This window comes from Spodoptera frugiperda, chromosome 11 (assembly GCF_023101765.2).
Source record: "Spodoptera frugiperda isolate SF20-4 chromosome 11, AGI-APGP_CSIRO_Sfru_2.0, whole genome shotgun sequence".
Lineage (NCBI taxonomy): Eukaryota > Metazoa > Arthropoda > Insecta > Lepidoptera > Noctuidae > Spodoptera > Spodoptera frugiperda.
In genome coordinates, this window is record NC_064222.1 from 8,457,256 (window position 1) to 8,482,288 (window position 25,033).

At 37.2% G+C, this 25,033-nt stretch overlaps 1 protein-coding gene across 8 annotated transcripts in view; it reads right to left on the reverse strand.

Moving 5' to 3' along the window:
- LOC118274874 (T-box transcription factor TBX3) overlaps positions 1–25,033 on the reverse strand; it is a 106,554-nt gene that overhangs the window by 16,311 nt on the left and 65,210 nt on the right. For 4 of the 8 annotated variants that reach the window (XM_035592626.2, XM_035592628.2, XM_035592627.2 and 1 more), the window contains exon 4: positions 12,810–12,905. The exons of the other annotated variants lie outside the window; for them this stretch is intronic. In XM_035592626.2, coding sequence (XP_035448519.1) covers positions 12,810–12,905 — 96 coding nt within the window. The remainder of the gene's footprint in view (positions 1–12,809; positions 12,906–25,033) is intronic. 8 annotated transcript variants of the gene reach the window in all.

The following is a 25,033-nucleotide window of genomic DNA, read 5'->3' on the forward strand; positions in this document are numbered from 1 at the left end:
CGTCCCCACATTCGCGCCAAACGGCTAATTCGCGCGGCAAGCATACGCGCCATAACTCATATCAACTAACCAATCGCCGAGGGAGCGTGCAAACATACCTGCGTCTCTTTCTAACCTACTAGAAACCCGAGCCTTGTTTGTTTTTCCTTTTACTTCCTTTGAAATCTTATTTTGAATTTTATTCCTACAGGGGCGTGGATGCAACGATGCGTTCGCTCACTCCCACGTACGGGACGCAACTGCCGTCTCCGTCTCGCTTTTTGTAATTTTAATTCGCAGAACGCTATCGAAACGTGATTCGAGTCTATAGAAACTTTTTTATTGCAAATGTTCGGAATCCGATGAGGCAAAGACGGGATTTCGGCAAAGCTTATGCAGTATCGAGTGAATTCGAATGATGCATCTTCATGTTTTAGTTGGGCAGTGTATATGCCGTCGCCATTTTCGTATGTGACCAAAATTGTATCTAATCTCTAATGGAAATCTGGCGATTCATTTGTTTTGTCGTCAGATTCGACATGTCTACAGTGCTTGCAAATTAATTTATCAGAGGAATTAATGCAGTCAAACCTTCCACTCATTAAGTAAAAGTAGCCTCAAGTTTAACATAGCGCACAGACTTTCGATCTTGGGCATCTACTGCAATGTTTTAATATTAAACATATTTCATCAAACGAAACGCGTCTCAAGAGACTATAAACTCCACTCTCCCGTCTCATCACAATAGTTGATAACTAAACCATCTTAGCAATGAAAATATATCCAATTAAGACAATCGCTTGAATATAATCCCTAAATCATTGCAATTCCTGTAAGCGAGGATCTATAGTAAATACAACCATGAAAACATTAAAACACTAAAGTCTATGCGTTGTCCTACACAGGAACATGAATTACTGTCTTGGATCCCGTAATAAAATAAATCAGAAGCTTGTAAAATAGACCCATTTCATTAAAACAAGATTTCACAATACAACCAACGGAAACGCGCCCCAAAGGACCACAAACTCCACTCGCTCCAAAATATAAAATCTCACATCTCAATTAAACCAAATATCTCACTTTGGACGCGTAAGGAGCCACACATTTTAAAGCTTAAGGTAAAACAAACGAAGGATTACTAAAGAGAAGCCGACCACCAATATTTGTGGCCAACAGTTGACAAGTAAACCGACTTAGTATTGTGTCAACATAAGGGGTTCACTAATGCCCCTTTTTACCACAAAAAGCATCGACAAATATTGGATCAAATGCGCAGTCGCTAAGGAGTTATTGTTTGTTATTTTAAAGTTTTAGGTCGCATATCGATTTTTGGTTATTGAAGTGTGACGGGAATTGTTCAGATTGTTTTGGTCTTGGTTCAGAAATTTTTGGTCCTAAGTTACGTTTCGTCTTCATAAATCTATCAAGAACTGTTAGCTGTACAATATTTGTAGTTTGACAATATTTTCAAAAAGTATGAGGTTTTGAAATGGTTACGAATCATCAAATTGTAACTTTCAATCTAGTCAGTGTAATATTGCTAAGTAAAAAAATCCATGAGATCCATCACTGCTTATAGTTTCTATATAGTCAACAGAAAAAAACAACCTATCAGTATAATCCACTATTACAACTTTCAATACTTTGCATCAAATTAACCAAATCACCTAAATAACAAACTTCATCATAGTATCTTCAGTCAGTACCTGAGCAATAAGACGCCAGGCATCCAACAATTTCAGTTGCACAAGAGTGGTCCCATTAACGATATCTTACTACGAAATATCTGTTTATGCAATCTGTGAGAGCTTTCAGAAGATATCGGAGAACAATGTCAATGGGTTTATAGTGACGCGAGAGATTTATAGACTAGAGTAAAGTAATGTAAGTGTTTGACGAGGAACTCGACTAGTTTCAAGCCATACTAAAGGCTCATATTCATGAACAGCATTACGCGACACACGACGCGGCATTTAAATTTGGTATGTCTCAAGAAACAAATCAATGATAAGAATATCGAATCACCTGAGCTAAAGAGCCAAAAAATTCTAAATATAAAATACTTCACTCATTATCAATACTAAAAAATCTTAATTTATAATATAACCCCAAAAAAAAGCGATAATCCCAAATCTTTAATTTAAGAAATCTCCCACCAAATCCCATGGATGCACACCACAGAACAATTGGAGTTGCGCGGGAGCATCCATTAGCGATTAACGAGCGATCGGCGGGCGGCCACTAAATTAAAATAAATATTTGCCGGGCTCGCCACAAAGCGACGCCGCTTTCATCCGCGCCGACACAGGTGCCGACCAAGACGTACAGTCAACCACTTACTTACTGCACTCCCTGACTATATAATTCTTGATTAACTTGAAGTTTTAACTAAAATATGGGAAACTAATTATTTTCAAGCAGTTAATGTTGAACCAGTTGTGCTGTTTATAGAGCAGGTTGCAGTTGCAACTTTCGTTTTCAGTTAATTTAAAATACATGTTGTGCATGGTAAGTGCATATGATAATCAAATAGTAGCATTGAAAAAATATGGTAGCTTAAGGCTTAAATGTTTTTGATAGATGATAAAAATTAGACATAGTTTTATCCATTGCCCAAACTTAAAATTTTGCAACACGAAATTTCGTGTCCAAAAATTCTCAACTAAAAAATAAGACAGTTTGAAACAGGTTGAATTTATTTTTCAAAATCGAACACTAATATAATATAATTTAACTTGCAAACCATACCAGCTCAATAAGCGTTGGTACGCAAGCGACGCATATCATTAAGCAGCGAGCTTTAACAGCGTAACGACGTATCGACCAGTACATATGTATCATGATAAAATAAACGATTAAATACATACGCCAGTTGTAAACATGTTCCGAACAGTTTACTGGCTATTATTTTTTATTATTTTATTTCTAGATATTAGTTTATGTCTGTCTAGAAATGTAATTTCTTGTTTGCCGTTAGTTTAGATCTGAGTAAAATGTAGGGAGACGGAAAAAGGCAAGTCTGATACCCAACTACATAGTTAGAACAGCTGAAAGACCACTTAGTGTCAAGATTCTACACCACATTAGCCACAGAGTGGAGCTCATGGGGACAATTAATTTGATCCAGAGTGCTGCCAGGATGATCCTCAATCATGAGGTAATAATCAGAGAGAAGAGATAGAAAGAATTTAGTTTCTTTTTTAGTTTACAGTTGAAAGGACCACTATTGGTCCTTTAGGTTTGATGCGTTTGTCATAAAGAGAAAGAAATAGTAATAAGTACAATTTAACATCAGATGGCTTGTATGTAAGATTTAATGTTATTGCTCTTGTAACAGGAGCACCGATACGCAAAGAGCTTCATTCAACACACCATCTACACAAACCTACTTAAAAATAATTGAACTATACTATAATCTTCCTACCATATTGTCAAGTTAAGCTAAAATAATCTAAAACTGGTCAAGTAACTTACTCTGACAACAGGAAGCCACAAGTAGTCAACACCAAGTAAAACCTCCTTGCTCGTTAAGCAAACATTTTGTCTATGGAGTGAAATGTACGCCTTTGTTTTTTCAAAGACCATAGACACCTGATCGTTCCGTATTGACATTTGGATTGATAGGAGTTTGGACAGGTGGCCGTAACTAACGGATACTGACAGTTAGATTTGGAACTACTAGTGTCGCTTTTGGAAAAAGGGAGTTGGGCCTCTTATGAGTATATGTTGTTAGTGATGGTAAAGTGGAACATACTTGTTACCATGTTTGCTCTTTCTGGGCTTGTCACAAGATTCTACTAAGAGACTACAGATATGATATGTTTAACAGGGACCATTCAGTAGCACTCTCTGATAAATCTAAAGTTTTTAAACAGCGATCTACAATCCGCTAGTCAAGTCCCTCTTATGTAGGGAAAGCTTATTATAGTCCAACAGAATATTGTCATTTAGTTTAACAAAACTCGAACGGAAAAAGATTAATTTTATAATTTACACATCACATGGAGATTTTTAAATTTTTGTTAAAACTTGACTAGAGTAATAGGTACCAGAGTTTATAAGCAGTGTCTTTAACATTTGCATGATCAAAATAAACAAACCAGTATCACTTTTCATCAGTCCTTTTACACCCAAAAACGCATTAAACTTTACAAAGGCACAAAACTGAAAAATACTAACAGCAAAAATGCACATCCATATAGTTAAACAAAATAAAAAACTACACAAAAAAGTCCAGTGGAAATAAAGGTGAGCACAGAAGTGTTAACATTTGACCAGGCCGCGCAAACAGCAGTGTGTACAGACCCTTTAACGGTGGATGTAATCTGTATTTGTGTACACTCAGCTTAAATGGTACTGTGTACGTTCTGTACGAGGCTTAAAGGATATTTGTAGGTTCGATGGATGCTAATAACCACGAAATTTTAAGGAAAATTGTAGTTTGAAAACTAACTAAGGTTTGCAGTAGCTCTCATTATGAGAAGAAGGTATTTTTTTCAATACTGGAATTCTTCTGGCTGATGGTTATGATTATGATAATGAGGAGGGAAGGTAACCATCACCAAAGAAACCTTTAAACTTGAGGTAAAGTAGCTCAGATTATGGGAAAGGTGAGATAAAAGCAAATACTCTAGAAAAAGGTCATTATTTCAACAGTGAAAGTCATTTGGCTGATGGATGAGCTGATGGCAATAAAAAAGGGAAAGTAATCATCACCAAAGAAACCTTTAAACAACAACTACAAGATATTTAGCTAATAAATCCAATCAAAGTGTTGATAATACTACTCAACACACGAAACGTAAATAAACAAGCGCTATCAAAGATCGACAAGCTACTCCACAAACGAAAAACAAATAAAGTGTAACCAACCAACGTCTGTAAAGAGACGATTGAAGAAAACAGACACATTAAGTCATTTCCATATGCACTACACGGAAAACTGCCGATAAAAGGAACTTTAGTACTAGAACATTCATTAAACATACATACATACCAAACACTAGATATTAAAACTATAAAAGCTACCATAAGTATAAAATCACTACACATCACCATTACACCAAGACCCCTCATGCGGATCAAAGGACCAAGTTAAACAGCTCTAGCTAAAATGGTCGTGTTAAGCTGCCATTTTGAAGAGAGCTTTGATTTCAAACGTGGTGGTTTGATGGATAGCTCAAGTAAAACTGGATGTCGGATAGTTTGATGTTAAGAATAATGACAGGAGCCGTAGGTATGTTCCACATTTTAATGTGGAAACTGAAAAGGCGTTAATGGAACGTTTAGAGGTAAAATGGATGGTAAATATTATCTTTTTATGGGTTCCGTAGGAATTGTAGGACGATGATGATGCTCTAATGATATGGTGGAAGTTTCAGTTAATGTTGGGCTTAGTTAAAATCATGTGTTTAGTTCCTCGTTGCTTAAGTACTGAGTAGTGGTTAAAATATCATCTGCACGGTTGGCGCAGTGGCTGGGCTACCGGCAACGTGCAACGTGTCCGATTCCTGCATGGAACAAGTCTTGTGTGATCGACAAATTGTTGTTTCTGGTCTGGGTGTCATATGTATGTGAACTTGTATGTTTAGAAAGCACCCACGAAACAGGAGGAAATACTAGTGTTAGGTAACGTTTAAAAAAATATGGTGCCCTTTGTCAAAAAGCGAAAGAACTCTACTTAAATACTAAGTTGTTACCAAAAACCCAAAAAATCTGCAACATTAAGATCTTAACCTTCAGACAGTAACAAAATATAGTGATGACAGAAATACTAATAAAAAATCATCTTATACGTACGATTAACATTTACCCAATCAAAAGTAATAACACTCACAATAAGTATAAGGCAAAGAAATAAAAAAACAAATTGAAACAGTGTAATTTGGAATACAAAGCCTAATTCAATACTTAAACAAAATAAAACCAACCTCTTTTATATTTATAACTATAATAAATGAGTTCAGGTCTCATAAAATTATATGATCAATGGCAGGGCGCCACCTGCCGTCGAAAACGCACAACTATGTCGACCGATGCGCCAGCGCCGTAGTTACAAAAACTCGTTGTTTTTCACGAAATTTAAACCTTATTTTTTTAGCGTGAAGATTTGAATTCCTTTGTCATTTAGCATTGCTATTTGTATAGAAATTAATAATTATGAAAATTCGTATTGTAATCTCACTTCCTGATCTTATTTATTATCTTTTGTGGTTAATCAATTAATTAGTATTCTATAAATCAATGGGTTTGTCAGTGTATTTCACTTCGTAGTTACTTAAATTATCAAAAATGTGGAAAAAGCTCGTTAATTCATTGCCAAGGTGTAATAAGTTATTTGGAGTGGAAATGAGTTATTTGGTTTTAAATTGTACTGTCTTAGTGCCTATAGTATCATATGGTAGAGCCTAATTTGTTACAATACAAATGGAAAGAATTAGTCGTGGTATTTCCTTCAGTGCTCCTACAGTTGTCTGATAAAAAGAAGAAAAGAAAAGGAATCACAACTTATGATTAAAAATCTAAACATTACTCGATTTTAAACTAGACTGATAGGACTAATCCGATAAGAAATGCCGGCCTCATTTATTTATTTAAGAGATTGATGTGTAAAAGAGTTACACTGTAACCTAATTGCAAAAATAAATATAATTTATCATTTATCACTGACTCAGGTCTTGAACCTAAAATGTTCATTAAAGCACACACACACACACACAACGTTACGCCTTTTATCCCCAAAGGGGTAGGCAGAGGTGTAGGTACATAATGCCGTAATGACGCAGTATAATGTACACCCACTTTTCCCCATTTGTGTTATAAGCACAATACTATTAATATTAAAGCACTACACATTAAAAGCCTATAAAAACTATATCAAATTCAAAAGCCTTACAAAAAAACCCTTGAACACGAAAAAAATAATCTTTATACTCATGTACAACAAATAGTTATCGATATCCCATAAAACATGGGTAACGTTATGGTGTCTGACACGCTTACCATCCGTATCCATGGCTAATCCCATGGGCCTACCGATATAGAGGGGGCTAGGGTTGTTGGACTATGGTGAAAAAACACCATGGTTGGAAAAAGCAGGGTGTTTCTTATAGTATGTTTGGGGATTGTAGAGATTATATGATATGATATGGGTTTTTGTAACGGGGTAAGTAAATGAGTGTTACCGCCGTACTCAGTTTTTTAATGGTCACTTAATCCAATACTTAGCTTAATTTTTTCGATACAAGGATTAATTTAAGTAATCATTGAGTGCGGCAGTTAGATACACATTTTGTTAGTTAAGTCTTGTTTTACTTGAGTAAAGAAGAACAGCTTTGTAACTGTCAATTCGAACTGCCAAAGTGAGCTCGATCGCATAACGCTCGATGACATGGTTATAGAAGTCTAAGTTTCAAAAATGTATTGTATTCCAACATCTAAATAAAAACACTTAGATTGTTTCATTAAATATCTATAGTAAAGACGATTGTTTCAAACCAGTCATTTGCTAGCCCTAGAAAAGAGCGGTTAGGGTGACCCTTAATTGATTGAGTTCGAAGATTGATCGACTACTTGTAACTGGGAATCGATATTGTAGGAAATGTTATCTATGTTTAAAATTGGAAATACATACTTTTTATAACATCATAAAAATATTAATTTTGATACGGATTTTGCTATATAGTACGATGTACGGTTATAAGCTAAGCTGTTAGACAAGAGTAACAATTAAAGTCATTGAAGAAAACCTGGTTACAAAGGCTGTAATTGTAAGGATGTTGTCATAATAAACACATAAGGGACATAAGAGAGTTAGAAGGACCAACGAAGCAAAAATGAATAAACGAATGACAAATTTGTTTAAACAGATCATAATTCAAACGAATCTAGCCTTAACCTATCCGTAATAAAAGTCAAACAGCTGACACACAACACCCTATGCCGTAATCACTTAAAATTAAAAAAGGACCATACTATTCTACCATTATACACCCAATTACCGACTTCACGAACACATGTCATTCACAAAAACAAACAACTAACGACATTATAACTATTTATTACCTAATCTATAACAAACGCCTGTTAGTTTTCCTACAAAACCCCTAATCATTTCATAATTAACTAAGTTTTTACGCCAATTTTTGGGCCAACCTTTTTTTTGGTCACGTCTTTAACGAGGTCCGTGGCACCCAAGGTAATAGGAGCTCTATTTTTGGTGGTATTAAGTGGATTATTCTTTGATGGTTGTTTGTATAACAAATATTTGTGTTGGGTGAAGAGTGCGGGTCTATATAATTAGGCAGCAGACACCTTGGTGTGATGATCGTTGGCGCCTCCGGCTCCTAAGGTGACCATATTGAGTTATTGCACCGGGACACTCTGATTTATTTGGTCCTTTGGTACGGAAACCTTTTGTGTCGATGATTTTATTGGTTTCATAAAGCGTTTGAGGCTTGAGAAGTTGTCGGCAAAATTGGTGTGTGAGAAAAGGTTTTTAGGTTTGATGAGAATTAACTTGATGTAGATATGAAACTTATCGTTCATACAGCATACATTTCAGAGTATAATATCAGCGAAAGGATAGAAGGAATGTAGTAACAATGTGTCTCAAATCTATATTACTATGAAGAATAATAGAGATAAAATTTATCAAGTATTATTATTTGACGTGTAAAAGTGTTATTTTATAACCTATTTGCAAAATAAATATCATTTATCATTTATCAAGACTATTTTATTTCTAGTCCATGTTAGCAAAACTTAAGCGAGGGAAGTCGCAGACAAAACCTAGTAAGCAATAAAATAATATCACCTTTGTAAAGAATTCGTAATATCTAATAACAAACTAAAATGGCATTGGTATTAGTACTAATTAAAATCATGAGAATGTGTGAACTAGCAAGTAATGGATATGCTACCTTATAAGCGAAGGAATAAAAACTAATATTCATTAATGGTTATAAAAAGAACGAGACAGAACATATTTGTAAACGATATATAATGTAATATGTATGCTACTTATAATTGTAGCTGATTAATTTAAAATAAATTAGCTAAAGTGTATCCAGTTGTACCTATAGACCCCTTAACTCGATGACAGAGCCATCTGTTTCTAATAAAAAGTCGAGTTGATTACATAATTATCGTTAATTGCGATTGGATACCATGGCTATGGCTAGAGAGAACTGCGGTACATTGGTATAAATTAATCAGCTCCACTGGAGTGATACAACAAACTCAAAGAAAACCGACGTCAAATAACGCTTGTGATGTGTTTCGTCGTGTGAGTGAGATTACCAGAGCTCCCATCTTCCCCTTCCCCCTTCCCGTATATAAAAGGCTAGCCACGCACTTGTAACTCCTCCAGTCATATCATAGTGCCCATGTGCAGCATTGATTGCTTACCATCAGGTGATCTGTCAGCTCGTTTGTCGCCTCATTGCATAAAAATTATATTTAGACGTCATCTTTATAATCACATCAGATCTCTATTCTTCTCTCTCTCTTCCAGTTTTGCCATGGTGTCCATGTGCGACACCGATTGCTTACCATCAGGTGATCATGTGCAAGTTTGCCACCTTACTCCATAAAAAAAACATATTCAGACGGCATCTCTATCACCACATCAGATCTCTATCTACTCTATTCTTCTCTCTCTCTTCTATTCTATAGCACATACATAGATACACCATATAAAGACCTCACACAGTTTCTAGAGAACAAAAAAGTCCATGCTATGACGTCACGCATGGAGCCCCTACAAACACGTCTAAAGTATGCGATTACTAACATTAATAACAATTTCTTGGCGAAAATTACCCCCTAACTGGTGTAGACATGGTTTATATGAGTCATGTAGTTGTATAACAATATACAGGGTGTAACAAAATACCCATATACATCAAGAAGCACTGATGAATACAGGTTGAATAGAATCTCTACACGAAGTTTCAGCTTAAAATACGTTTAAAAAAAAATTTACCAAATACGTGTCACAAAACTACAGGGATCACTCGCTAATATTACGAAACATTTCTTCTGTTAATCCGATCGCCTAGATCAGTATCAACCTGATTTTAATATCTAATTTTAATATTCAAAATTCATAACTTGGTTCCATGAAAACATGAGTTTAAAAACCCTTCCCGTATCGTTTGTTATGTTATCTAGAAACCGTGCACTTCATATGTATACCCCTTTTTGTTACACCCTGTTTAGCTGTTCTATAATTACTTCTGATTGGTGCAGGTCAATGGTTTGGATTGAAATTTTGGTTGTTACATGTTGATCTGTAGATACGAATAGACTCACTGCCATACTCAGAGATATTTAATGATAACTTAAACTATTCCTTAGTAACGTTTTGTATAGAAGACAATTGCAAAGGGTTAAGTAACCATTAAATGACTCTGAGTACGGCAGTAAGAGAGTATTATTTATTTCTTTATTTGTTGACATTTCAAAAGTACCTCTTTATGGGTTAATTGGATTTGACTTTGAATTTGATACAGTATGTTTTTAATGAGCTTTAATGAGTGTTAATAAAATATTAGTTTTCACGACAGTTTCCAACTAACTTAAAAATGTTTTAAATATTTTCATTAACTTCTTGTTTTTTTCAAAGGAATCTAGGCTTTAAAACGAATTACCGGTACATTAATAAAAATCTTAAAGATTTATCATTTCTAAATTATATTTTCCATTCAATTTCAATTACTTACAACACCATCATAGACAAAAACAAAAACTAAACAGGCCTCAAAACAAAAACCTCCTTGATCACCGTTCGAAAATTAAAAAAGTAACCGTCAAAATATATTGTCTAGGAACGCCCAAAGCTATTTGTGTAACGGACATCTACTTTTGGATGAAAAAACTGGATGATGAACATCATAACAGATGTTAATGATTCTATTATTTATGGTCGGGCATTTTAGACCCTTTACGGCGTTTACACGGTTTCCTAAAAACGGGAAAGTATGAGGAATGATGGGACTATAGACAGAAGGGGTCAAAACGTTTTGATTATCAAACAAAGGGTTGGAAAGATACCGTTAGAAGAAGATTAATAAGGACTGTTATAATCTCATTTGTGACTACTTTGGGATTTCACGTCATATACATATATTTAGTTACTTATTAAGTATTGGACTGCCTCGTTGCTCGTGTTAAAAGCGCGTCTATCAAGGACGATTTTCAGATCGTGCAAAGTATTATTATATAAACGAGCAGACGAATCACCTGATGGTAAGCAATCGCCGCCGCCCGTGGACAGCCGAGAGCGAAGCCAAGGCGTTACAGGTGCGTTGCCTTTTGGGGGTTGTTGGGGAATCGGGGTTGGGAAAATTGGGTAATTGGGCCTCCGGTAACATCACTCACACAACGCAAGCGTTGTTTCACGTCGGTTTTCTGTGAGGCCGTGGTATCACTCCGGTCGAGCCGACCCATTCGTGCCGAAGCATGGCTCTCCCACACATTATAATAAAGCCTATTTGTTTTTTTTTCAAAATGCCGTAATATTTATTATATTTGTAGTGACCGGTGTTCGCAATAGGCTGTAACATAACTTATATGAAGATACTATATTGTAATGTAAAACATACCCCAAAGGTATAATATAAAAACTGTATTTCTATACAGAAATAATTTTTAGTACTTGAAGACAGGTGGTGTCTAATTATATGGTAGATATTATGTATTTTTATTACAATCAATTTTATGCATCTTTGCATATGTAAATAGCGGATTTTATAAATACATTGTGTTGATAGCCCACCCATGTAACTGATTATGATATTTGTTTTTTAATATTTTAATGATTGTATGCAAAATTAGGAGTATTTACTGAACCTAAAAGATTCTGCGGTTTTCTGTTCTCCTATCGAGCTGGGAGATTTGGTAAACCCTCTTATGTAGAGGAGATCTATAGTATGGAATGTCTATATAGACATTTTTAAGGGGGACAATCATCTAATTACTTCTCTCGCCGTAGGCTCGGAGCCACAAACCACCCCGTTCCTACTCCTGCTCGTTGAGACTAGGCTATTAGCAGTCTATAGTGGACATTGACTGTTGATGATGAGGATGCCCATGTACCAGGCATAATATTTAAAAAATAGAGGTCATTGGCGTGTTATTGCAAAGACCTCCGTGATACGATCAACAGTGGACAGAAACTGGCTAAATACGTTGGCGATAATGTAACATTTATTTCAAATTTTCGAAAGAACATTCTATGTTTGAAATTGTACAAAACATTTTTTTGTGCGTTCTATTTTAGATTTTTTATTTCTAGCTAGTAATAAGACAAGGTTGCGTGTCAAAAATTGACCATTTATCTCAAATTTGATTGGACAATGACTTCATAACTACGTCATCGCTTGGCAGCCATTTGAAAAATATTATTTTAACTTCGAAAGTTATTAGTAGAATAGGAAATTATGTTTAATTGTTTAGTAGAATCAGATTAGAATGTTACCATGTCATAATTTGTTAAAATTATGGTATGATATGAAATAAAAAACACGAAGAAAATTATTTCGAGTGTCAATATTTAAACGTTAGTATAAATAGCATTTACACCGATTACTTCACAGTTTTATTTAAAGTGATTAATATGACACGCGGGAAAATGCACAGATAAAATATTGAAATGTCATTTACGATCATAGATTGTCAACCTTTTTTTCGTAGATACATTCATTAAAATTGTCACGATAGGTGAGGTAACCTATTTTGATAGATATTTTTTATAGTTTTTTTTTTTGTGAATGTTTATTTTATTTTTTTACAAATTTTCTTAATAAAACAAAATGATTACTAACCAAATGATCTGAGTGGGGTTCTCTTGGCGCACTAGGACCTGCGTTGGGCCACAGCAACTTTGACAACATCCGTTGACTTTGGCAATAGATGAGCTCCTACGAAGGAGAAAAAATGAACTTTAGTTGGTTTTGAATAAAGGCTCTTATCGCCTGACGGGAGTGTCGTTCCTTTGCTAATGGGGTGATTACAGGTTGGGTTAAATTATCGCCCATCGTTGTCAATCTTTTACACAATTAATAAGAAGGCAATTAGAGACAGTTTAGCGTGTTGGTTAGGGCATATAACGACATCCTACTTTTATTAAAATATTAGTCACTGGTCACGTTGATGTACAAAGAAAACACAAAAAGAAATTATACATTTGTCAGAAATCCAGTATCAGCGCTCTCTGATAAACCAGAGCCTTTTTTTAACTGTGATAGTGCGATCTCCAAAGAAAATACAACAAGAAAATTTACCAAGAACTGTTTGTTTCGCCAGTATTTACGTTTGTCAAAAATTTGGTATCAGCGCTCTCTAATAAACCAGATTCTTTTCAAACTGTGGTAGTACGATCTCCAACCTACTTACCAAGCATACTGATTTAGGAAAAACGTCATAATTATATAAATGTTCAGCAAAAGACTGTCAAGGTGTCAATACCTAATATCAGGATACTTTCTGAACGTGAAAAGAGTTATCCAAAACAGTTCAACTATCAGTTATTACTTCCAGTTACCTCAAAAAAACGTAATTAGGACGATCTCAGTCAAACGCTAGACTAAAAACCAAAAAACCTTATCAACTCCGCCTACGCGACATCGTGGAGGGTCTTAAACCTACATTTCGTAGAAGAGGTCCATAGCATAGCTTAACAAGCTCCACCGTACTCAATGAACGAGATTATTAATAATAACAACACGTTTTTACTTGATGCGCAAGCGCCGCTGGCGATCGGACTTAATGTCCGTGGCTGGGGTTACAAACTTGAGGTCGTATTGTAAAGAGTTTCATTAATTGTGATCTTGTGAGGGCGTTTCTTTTATTCATTCTTATTGGAATGCTTTAATAAATAATTAAAATTATAAGACTATATAAGAACATATTGTGCACGTAACTCGCTTCAATATTTTGGATGTATTGTAATTCTAAATAAAAGCTGTCTTTACTTACAATTCCTCAAAATACCTTATGTGATAATCAGCAATAGTTCTAGAAACTACTACACCAATGCAGTTAGAATACCGAAGAAAATGGAAATGTAGAAATAGCTTCGCAGTAAAATTTTCTTTAGATTACAATCTTAACTTTAGTAAAACACAACAAACATTCGAAGAAAAACACACAAATAACAGCTAAACACATTACGTGCACAAAATTGCATCTGTCAAAACTTTTGAAACGTCAAACTATTAAAAAATGTACCTTTACCAAAAATGTTGTCCACTCCTGGACGTTAAAAAGTATAACGAGATGGTAATAATAGGTTGCGTTCCGTTCTCGCCTGCAAAACAAACATTGGACAAGCGAGCTCCGAGACAGAGAGTGCTAAATTACTTTAATTATGGTGGAAAGGAACGGTGCCGTCATTTTCTGATTTACGTTTTACAATTTTTTAGTCAACAGTTTTTTTGAATTTCGATCGATTTCGCCGGATATGGATGTGATTTCTTTTTTTTCGTTTTTCTTTTTTTTTTTAAAACGTCTTATGATTATGTCATTTAGATTTTTCGTATTAGTAGATACTTCTTTAGGTTTATTTAAAAAATTGGTATGTATGTTGTTTTATTGTGTAATTAAGCACATTGTTGTTAAGCTTTGAATATTAAATGAGTGATTGCGTTTGTGGAATTATTTTATAGACATTAATCATAGATCATAAACGATTTGTTGAAAGGAAAACGGTATTTAAGACTAATAATAGTTAGATAAATACTTCAATAAAAATATGTTTTCTTAGTTATCACGAACAATTATTTGTATGTAGCTATCAGGAACATTAGTTTGTGATATAAAAAATATTTATTTCAAGTTTTTCCAAAACTTGAAATTATAAGATAAGTACTTACTATAAAAACAATACTTATTTTAAAATTTCAAACAGATTAATAAAATAAATAAATATTGACGTAAAAATGCAAGGTGTAGTATCTGTATTCACACTACACTGTGCAGTGGGCGGCCATTACAAGAAGTAACATATAACGTATTTATAGATATAATCTGTGGTTGATACAGCTGTCATTATTGTCGATTTTTTTTTTGTTTTTATTTTATTTGTTCAAATTGTAATCGGATGTTTCATTTTGTTAGTAGTGATGAAATTAAACGGTTTTATTTGTAGGTAAATATGTTTGATTGGTGACTGACTAGTTAGTCAAGTGGTTGAAGGTGTGACTGATGAGATAAGGGTCTTAGTTTTGATTCCCGGATCGTGTAATGAATGTTGCGGGGGAATTTTTGGTTTTTCGACACAAAAATCGTTTGTAGTATGGAGTGTGGATTTATACCCAGTGTATGACATTTTTTTTACATGAAAAGTCACTATATCACTTTTCCCACTAGAAACACTTTTGGACGCTTTTTAAATGATGCAGCGCGTTCCCATTGGATAAAAATGTCTACCTATGTCTTATTCCAGTCCATAATTTACCTCTGTACCAAATTTTACCCCGACCTCTTCAGCCGTTTCGACGTGATTGAGTAACAAACATACAGACACAAACTTTCGCATTTACAATACTACTAAAATAAGATGTGTATTACCTACTTGATAACTATCCTTAACACTTTAAGCGCCACGGGGGTCACCGGTGACCGACGTTAGCGGAGGATTTGCCTTCAACACTTTTCTATTGGCAGTCAAAGACTTAAGATTATACTGAAAAATAAAACCTCCCCCTAAATATAATGTGGATCGATTAGATTGTATCCATATTATATCCAACACGTTACCCCATGCCCGATCCCCATCTATAGGCCCGATGGGATCCAACAGCTGATATACAAAAACTGAGATTACCATACATAAAATTTACATAACATCACGCCTCAATTCCCAGAAGGGGTAGGTAGATGAGTAAAACAGTAGACTCTGACATTAAGTCTTGTTATGATTGTGCAAAAACGTTTTTATACTGATTCCAGTCAGATTAGATTATTTTGTATATTATTTGTGTTCACAAAACAAAACAATCTGATGAAAAGTTGGACATTGTAATATGTGGTCCTATGCACCGTTTTTTATGGTATAAGCCGGTACACGAGCAGATGTAATCACTAGATGGTAAGCAATCACCGAAACACCAGGGCCGTTACAAGTGCTTTGCAGGCCTTTTCGGGGTTAGGAATTTAATTCATCATATTATGTAAATTTTCTACTCACATCTAGTCTAAGAGCTGGTATTAATCCAATACCATTTCAGTTTCACATACTACTTTAGATGATTGCATAGTAACTGAGTTCAATCTCTGACTCTAACTACACTTAGGCATTAAATCCATCTCGTTATGAAAGAAAATTTTAATCTTAGCAATGATAAGATAGATATTTATTAAAATAGTAATTTGCAGCACCTAATAATAGAGTAACCTTTAGTTTCCTCCATCGTAAAGAGAGTTATTCCTGTCACCAAGTCTTAAAAACAAGATATATGAATACTCCTTGAATACTAACCTCTAATATTAAAGCTAACCTAACCAATTATTTATTAGAAATCAAGTAAGAATCATCAGAGAGCGTTTCATAAACATTAATTGCATCTAAGTACACGTCCGTCTGTCAGTAAATTATCAAAAACCACAGAACCAGTGTGGAGATCACGTAATTGTGTGTAAACACTGTTTACAACTTAATACTACGACATCAGAATTTAATTTACTGTTAGCCACGCTGTGTTTATAGGAAATTGTAGGTCTAAGATGATACGGGAGGCCTAACTCGCAGTCTGCGGCGGATAGTATCGAGGGAGATATTTTTTTCTCAGTTTTCATTACGTAGTAGATGTTTTGTCCTCATATCCAAACAAATTTGACCTCTATCCCATATGAAAACGTCAAGAGACGGCGACAGAAAAAAACATTATGTCAAGAACTTAATCAGGCAACGATCGCTTGAGCCCCGTGAGCTGTAATTAGCGGGCAGTTGTACGAAATATGAATGGAGGCTGCGCGGGCGCCGAGTGCCGCGGGCGCGACCGCAACACCCATAACATTGAACATCAGGTCACTACAAAGTCAAGTAAAGGACTCACATTATTCGCAAGTAATGATAGACCTTTTTTAAACAGCTCACGAACCCAGCATGACATCTAGTTGAAGTATCTACGATCCCGTCCGGAGATATTGGCCAATAAAGGCGAACCGTAGACGTATAAGGCAGCCCTCCGCCGCGACGAGACGCCGACAGAGCGAAAGATCAACGCTAATTAAGCGCCATAAAACCGAATATCGTTCTCATACCGTCGTTACCTTTCACCGCGGCCGACAACGAATTCTATTGAAAAAAAAAAAACCAACTCTTTTTGGACTTCACATACACGAGCGCACGATATGAGGATGGTAATAGATTAATGATATAGGTTGCGAGGTCTGTATTTAAAGGTGGGTTAGCGGGGAGGGCGCGCGCGCCGCCACCCGCGCCGTGCCAGGCGGGCGCGGGGCGCGGGGCGCGGGGACGCGCGCGGGACGGCCGCGCAGGCGCCGGTGGCGCGCCGCGGGGCGTGCTCGGCCCCACGCGTACACCTCTTATTGAGAAATTCCCGAGATGATGCATAATTCTCGTTTTGGTTTCCTCTCTGTAGTTATTTTACTCCTTGTTAACAATATTACCGATTCGGTGACCGACGCAGACGCATATTTTATCTGTTGCTTTTAAACTTTAACTGGACGCTTGATTTATGGGCATGGGTCGAGTGAGGTTGGTGAATGGCAATGTCCAAATTGGTGCTTTTAGACAAGTTATTATCTTTACACAGGAAACAGTAAACGAGATTCACAACACAACAGCAGTAAGTACAAACATACAAATACGAATTAAGTAAACGGACCTACATTCCCCGTCTCCAAATTCCCAATCAGACCCCCATAATCGTATAAGAAACGAAACCGAAAGTCCACTAGCTCCCGTTCACTTCCAAGCTGTTAAAACACCAATCTCTTATCAGACAGTTATGTTAATAAGACATGCTAATTCCCAAAACCAACAAACGGGGAGTAAAGGGAGCAAAAAAAGGAGTTAAGAGCCCCGAGGTGGAAAAAAGAGCAAGATTGGAGACGGCGCCAGGCGCAATTACGCAGCCACCAGCCACCGTGGCCGAAACCAAGGCTTGGAATGCGAACAGTATTCTAGTCGAGCCTTTTTTCAGTCTAGATTGTTCGTCGAATGCTTTGGTGGAAGTTTCTCGGAATGATTCGGAAAAAATATGACAATGTTTCAGAAATAGTTCCGAGTTGTAGACACGGCAGAATTTGGACTGTTGCTTGATTGAAGCTGGTTCTGTGTTTGACAGTGTGGTGTTGTGAGTTTTTTTTTTTGAGGCAAGTTTGTTCGGACTTTGGGAGTGGAAATTAATAGATATTTATGAAAATTTTACCTAGATAGTAATCAATGAGAATAAGAGGAGGATTGTGCCGTGATTTTAATGCCCAACATTAAATGTCGTTTGATTTTTTTTTTTCATATAAATGATGAAACGCAAATTGTATGTATTATTAAGATAATAGCTGGGTCATACAAATTACTTTTATTTTTTAAATAAAATGACACTTTCGTATACAACAAGTTTTGCTGTATTTTAAAACAGACGTAAACGACTCAAAGTTTTGTGCAGTAGCTTTCCGACGGGACTTGAGTTCAACAATGTTCAAGGCTTACTATTAAAACTTTGATTTTAGTTGTTCAGTGGTCGCAAGTTTTACCGGACAAGGAGTCTTGAGTTCGATTCCAGGGTCGGGAAAAGATTGAAAGATTCGGGAAAAAATTGGGCTTATTGCGGATTTTCAAAAAATTCTCAGTAATAGTGCGTAGTCTGGAATTGTGCCCAGAATATGGCAATTATTACATGTGACTTAAAACACAAATGGTGAAAAATTGGTATTGGTACATTGTATAGCAGCAATTACGTGCCTTAATGTGCACCTCTGCCTACTCCTTCGGGGATAAAAGGCGTGACGTTGTATTCTAAGCAAACTTTAACAAATAAAGCCAAAGCATTGTTTAAATAAACAGTTCAACGTTCCTACACACAAGGCTTCGTTTTCAAGCAATATTCAAGTTCCCTACAAAGCAACTTGAATCCAATAACTTATATAGAAAAGTTACTTTTTACTTCACAAAAATTAGGTCACAGCAAACGTTTTCACCAACCGATTACGATTACGAATAATCGAGTATGCAAATTGTTACTTAGAATCGATTGTGGACTGTAGAGAGTGAAATAGCCAATCGGCAACTTCCTAACAAAGGAGAATCGGTCAGGACCGGACATTCTAATCCGGTAATTTGAGCGTGGGTAGGCGTGACCGGACGGCCCGTGACGTCAGAGCTCTCGACCAATCAGAACGCGCCGGTAATCTGATTGTCACCCTTGTGTCAATAGAGAAATAGATGCGGTGTCTGCCTCTTGTATTCAAGGCTTTAGATATTGTCCAGAAGTAGTTTTGTTCGAACAAGAATGGTTGGATCTTAACCAGTACCGATGGATAGCGATGATGTAATTTTTTATATGTAAACTTTTCACCATTTGTGTTATAAGTCCCATGTAGTAGGGTGTGAGCCTATTGCCATATACTGGGCACAATTCCAAACACCGTGCTACTACTGAGAAATTTTCGAAAATCCGAAAAAAGCTCAGTAATACTTTGCCACAAATTTATTTTTATGCCAAGAAGTATTCCAATACGAACTAAAAATGTAAGTTGTCAGATATTTTAAATGTATGAGTATAGGTTAAAACAGGAATAGTGTTATCTCACTTCATCCCTTTCTAAGTAAAAACCCATCAGATATTCACACCCCTTAACAGCATACATTAAAAAAAAATCGCATCAAAAACACGACGCATGACCCTAACGTACTCTAGCCCAATTTACCATCAAACTACTTAAAACACATTGCAATATAAACCTTAATCCCTTTTAATAGAAGTCTTAAGAGTATTTTGACAACTGTCTTTAAAATTAAGTTAAAATATAGGGTGGTGACACAATGCATGCGTTGGATTAGTTGCAACAAGCTTACGTCACTAAAATAGTAATGGCTGCCGTATTATTATTAATAATAATAATTCGTTATTATTATTAAATTGGATATAGAGAGTGTTATAGTATGAAGTGATTGGTGTTGTGGCTCTAGGGATTTTAGGGGTGAAAGATGAGTGTTGGTTTTTAAGTGATATGTGTGGGTAGTTTATAGAGCAGTGTACATTATGGGCGAATAGTCTACTGCTTGCAACGCATATGTAAATAGACAATGATGATTGATGCCAAATCTCGAGATATCGTGAAAAAGAATTGTTCAATTATTGAACAAGGAAGGCACTTTTAAACGTTAAAGCAAATATAATAATATTAAAAATGTCTGTCAGTCCTCTAGTGAAGCTATTTGCTCGTTCCAAAGTGTAGATTCCTATGGAGAAGAACGAGCAAGAAACTCCATAGGTTACTCTTTTTCAATCAGGTTCGCAATACAAATCTTGTTACATATAGAAGCCAAATTAAATTTTTATAAAGACCTATTCCGTCAAACGTCAACTGTCAAAGATTACAAAAAATCCGAAAAACCCACAGACGGGTCACTCCATCCAACTCTCTTAGGCAGATATATCTCGGCCGCGACCGGGTATCTCTAATCTTTAAAACCCGAGTCGGAAGCGCCTCAATTAACTTTAAAACGTGTTCAAAGTCTGGTAATTAAATAGATAAAGACTTCGATTCTGGTGGTCTCGGGGACCGGAGACCGTAAAATGTACTTTTCGGTAGCGATAGAGCAAATGACACGGGACTGCGACTTACGTAAGTGGTTTATAATTTTGGAGATTTTTTGTTTTAGTTTTTAGCGTTCTTGGGATTGGTGACGGATTCTTTTTGGTAAACGAGCCGACGGATCACCTGATTGTAAGCAATCGCCGCCGCTTGTGGACGCCCGAAACACCAGAGGTGTTATAAGTACGTTGCTGGCCTTTTGGGGGTTAGGAATTTAAGGGTTGTTGGGGAATCGGGGATTGGGAAAATTGGGAAGGGAAGCCCAATTAAGATAATTTCACTCACACAACGAAACACAACGCAAGCGTTGTTTTACGTTGGTTTTCTGTAACGCCGTAGTCGTATCAATCCGGTCGAGCCAACCCATTCGAGCCGTAGCATGGCTTTCCCACAATTTTATAAAAGTCGTACATTTTGGGATTATTTGAAATGGTTTCAACTGTTTTTGCTAAACTATCATTTAAAAAAGGGAAGGTTGTTACTGTTACAATTAAATTGTGTCAGTAATTAACTATTACGGAGAAACATTCTTTCAATTGCTTTTTTTTCTCTAACGATTAATTTATAACTATACCTACGCCCAGCATCCATTTTTGCAAGTATCATGTAAGTAGTTATATAAAAGATGTTTGAAGATGATGCGGGTCGTAAGATCAGCGCGAATCGAACATGCGGGCGATTTCATTACTCGTCAAAGAGTAGTTTATAAAAGGTAATATGCTAATAGGTATAGAATGAATGAGAGATTTTTAACTGTTTCTAATAATAACAAGGAGTGGACCCTAAACAGTTTAGTATAAAAATGGCGAGAAGGGTCCAAAATAGCATAACGTCGATTAAAATAGTCAATAAGTAGACATTCCTAGAGACCCTATTCCCAATCTTCTCAATCCCCGATTCCCCAACAGCCCTTGATTTCCGAACCCCCAAAAGCCGGCGACGCACTTGTAACGCCTTTGGTGTTTAGGGTTTCCATGGGCGGCGGCGGTTATCGTCAGGTGATCCGTCTACTCGTTTACCGGCTTGTAAGGTATTTCTTAATATTTTTATTATTGTATAATGTGGGTAAGCGCTTTATTTTAATAAACCAGTCAGTTTCCCAGCCCGGTGTTTGATTGACGTTCCATTTGGCGACGAGTATTACGAACCTATTTAGTTTTCATTACGCGTGTGATTTTGCTCAAGATGCCAATCGGGAAGTTGGAACCATTTAATCTAAGTTCTAAACAATGGCCTGCATACATACGTCGGGTGAATCAGTATATTTTGCTAAATGATGTCAAAGATAACCTAAAAGTGCCCATGCTCATTACGGTCGTGGGTGAACCCACATATTCTCTGATGTGTGACCTATGTTCCCCTGGCTTCCCGGAGAATAAAAGTTACGAAGAATTGGTGAAGTTGGTTGCCGATCACTTGGAACCGCAGCGGTCAGAGATCGCAGAACGCCACGTGTTTAGGCTGCGGCGGCAACGTGACGGAGAATCCATGATGGAGTATCTACAAGATTTAAAACATTTAGCAACGACATGTAACTTCGGTATAATGCTGGAAGAAAACCTTCGAGATCAATTTGTATCGGGACTTGCAAATAGTGCAATGCGTTCGCGAATATTTGCTGAGAAAAACATCAAATACAAAGAGGCGGTGGAGCTGGCTCTGGCTTTAGAGGCCGCAGAGAGGCACGCGGAGGTGAGCGCGGCGACGACTGCCGCAGTAACGACCTCAGGTGCAGGCGGCGACGCGGGCGAAGGCCTACATAGGACCGGCACAGGACGACTACATACGAGCGGCGCGGGCACACGCCGGCCGGGGCGCAACCCAGGCCCGAGGGCGGACGGTACGGCGTCGAGGGGGGGCACCCCTGCGGAAACTCCACAGTGCTGGCGGTGTGGAAAGTCACATCGGCCAGAAAGGTGCCGTTATATTAATTACAACTGTGATGAATGTAACCAACGCGGACATTTAAAGGTGATGTGCAAAACAGTGCGTGTGCGTGGTAGTGGTCGGTCCAGTAGGCAAAACTTCGTAAGTGACGATGACACGGAAGACGAGGATTTGTTTAGCATCGAACTGGCGTCTAAAGGTAACAAACCTTATTTTATTAATGTGAACATTGACAGTTATATAATTAAATGTGAAGTGGATACGGGAAGTCGTATTACGGCTATCAGTGAAGATTTTTACAAACAGATGTTTGCAAATAAAACAATCCAATCGGATAATCTTATGTTACGTTGTTACTCGGGTACGCCGATTGACTCACTGGGGTATATTTTAGTTGACGTTAAACTTGGTAATGTTACAGCAAACAATTTGCGTTGTTATGTAATTAAGAACGGTGGGCGACCACTGTTGGGCAGAGATTGGTTAAAGTCACTTGATGTCAAACAAATCAATTTAAACGACATTATTACGGATCCATGTATTAATAAGTTAGCTATGGAATTTCCCGAGGTCTTTACTGATAAATTAGGTAAATGTAAAAAGTTACTCCAGTTGCAACTGACCGATAATGAGCCGATTTACGTACGAGCCCGGCCCGTACCGTTAGCACTTCGCGCGCGGGTTGAGCGTGAACTCGAGCGGCTCGAAGCCGAGGGTACTATCTATCGGGTTGAACACTCTGACTACGGGACACCCATAGTGCCAGTTATTAAGACGAATAGCGACATACGAATTTGTGGTGATTATAAGGTTACCATAAATCGTAAGCTAAAACGTGAATTTTATCCCCTCCCGCGCATCGAAGAGTTGTTTGCTACCCTAAGTGGGGGAAGGGAGTTTTCCAAAATTGACTTAACGCATGCATATCAACAGACAATGCTGACCGACGATTCACAGCCATGTACAGCGATAACTACACATATCGGTACCTTTGTGTATCGCCGTACACCATTTGGGCTATCTTGTGTACCGGAAAAATTCCAAAAGTTAATGGAAGAGACACTGCGTGGGGTACCTTGCACGGTAGTTTTCCTTGACGATATTTGTGTGACGGGGGCATCTAGAGCAGAGCATTTAACTAATCTAAGACTAGTTCTGGCTAGGTTGCGAGATATGGGGTTGACTGTAAAACTTAGCAAATGTTGATTTTTAGAACCGAGCGTTAAATATCTCGGGTTCATTATTGATCAGAGTGGTCTCCGTCCGGACCTAAAGAAGGTGGAGGCGATCGTTAATGCACCTACACCTAGTGATATCACACAACTACGAAGCTTTTTAGGTTTGCTAAATTATTATGGCAAGTTCATTCCCAAGTTAAGTATTTTATTACATCCACTGCATGAACTTTTAAAAAAAGGTGTCAGTTGGAATTGGAGTAATGAGTGTAATAATGCTTTTATTGAAGCTAAGCGAGTTCTGTCTGGTGAGAAAGTACTTGCACATTATGAAGAAGGTCGGCCTTTAGTGCTATCGGTAGACAGCAGTGCGTATGGCTTGGGCGCAGTGTTGGCGCATCGGTTCCCAGACGGCAGTGAGCGGCCGGTCAGCTGTGTGTCACGCACACTTAATAACGCGGAGCGCAATTATAGTCAAATTGACAAGGAGGCGCTGGCAATATTTTATGGCGTTACCCGCCACCATCAGTACCTTTATGGTAGACATTTTGAGTTACGTACGGATCATCAACCATTGAGTTACATTTTCGGAGCTAAAGTGGGTATACCCCAAACAGCGGCCAGCCGCTTGCAACGCTGGGCAGCGCGATTAGCCGCATACGATTTCACTATTAAATATATTAGTTCGAAACAAAACGGCCCGGCTGACGCGTTGTCACGTTTACCGCTAGCACTGGAGCGCCGCGACACCGAGTCAATGAGCTATGTTAATTTAGTGCAACAATGTATGCCGGTGAATTTCCATGATGTAAGCAAAGAAACAAATAAAGATGTATTATTGTCTCGAATAACGGGTTATGTAAAATATGGATGGCCATCCGTATCTAGTTGCGAAGAAGAGAAGCCCTATTTTGCGCGAAAGAAAGATATAACGTTAGATTTTGGCTGTTTAATTTATAAATATCGAATTATTATTCCCAAAACATTACAGTTTAAAATATTAGAGGAAATTCATCAAGGTCATTTGGGTGTTAATAAAATGAAAAACTTATCGCGCAATTATGTTTACTGGCCAAAGTTAGATGATGACCTTGAAAGGTTGTGTCGTTCGTGCGAGCCATGTCGAATGGTGCGCGATGCAGCGCCGCGTGCCGACCTGCATCCGTGGGAATATCCTTTGTTTCCTTGGCAACGTTTGC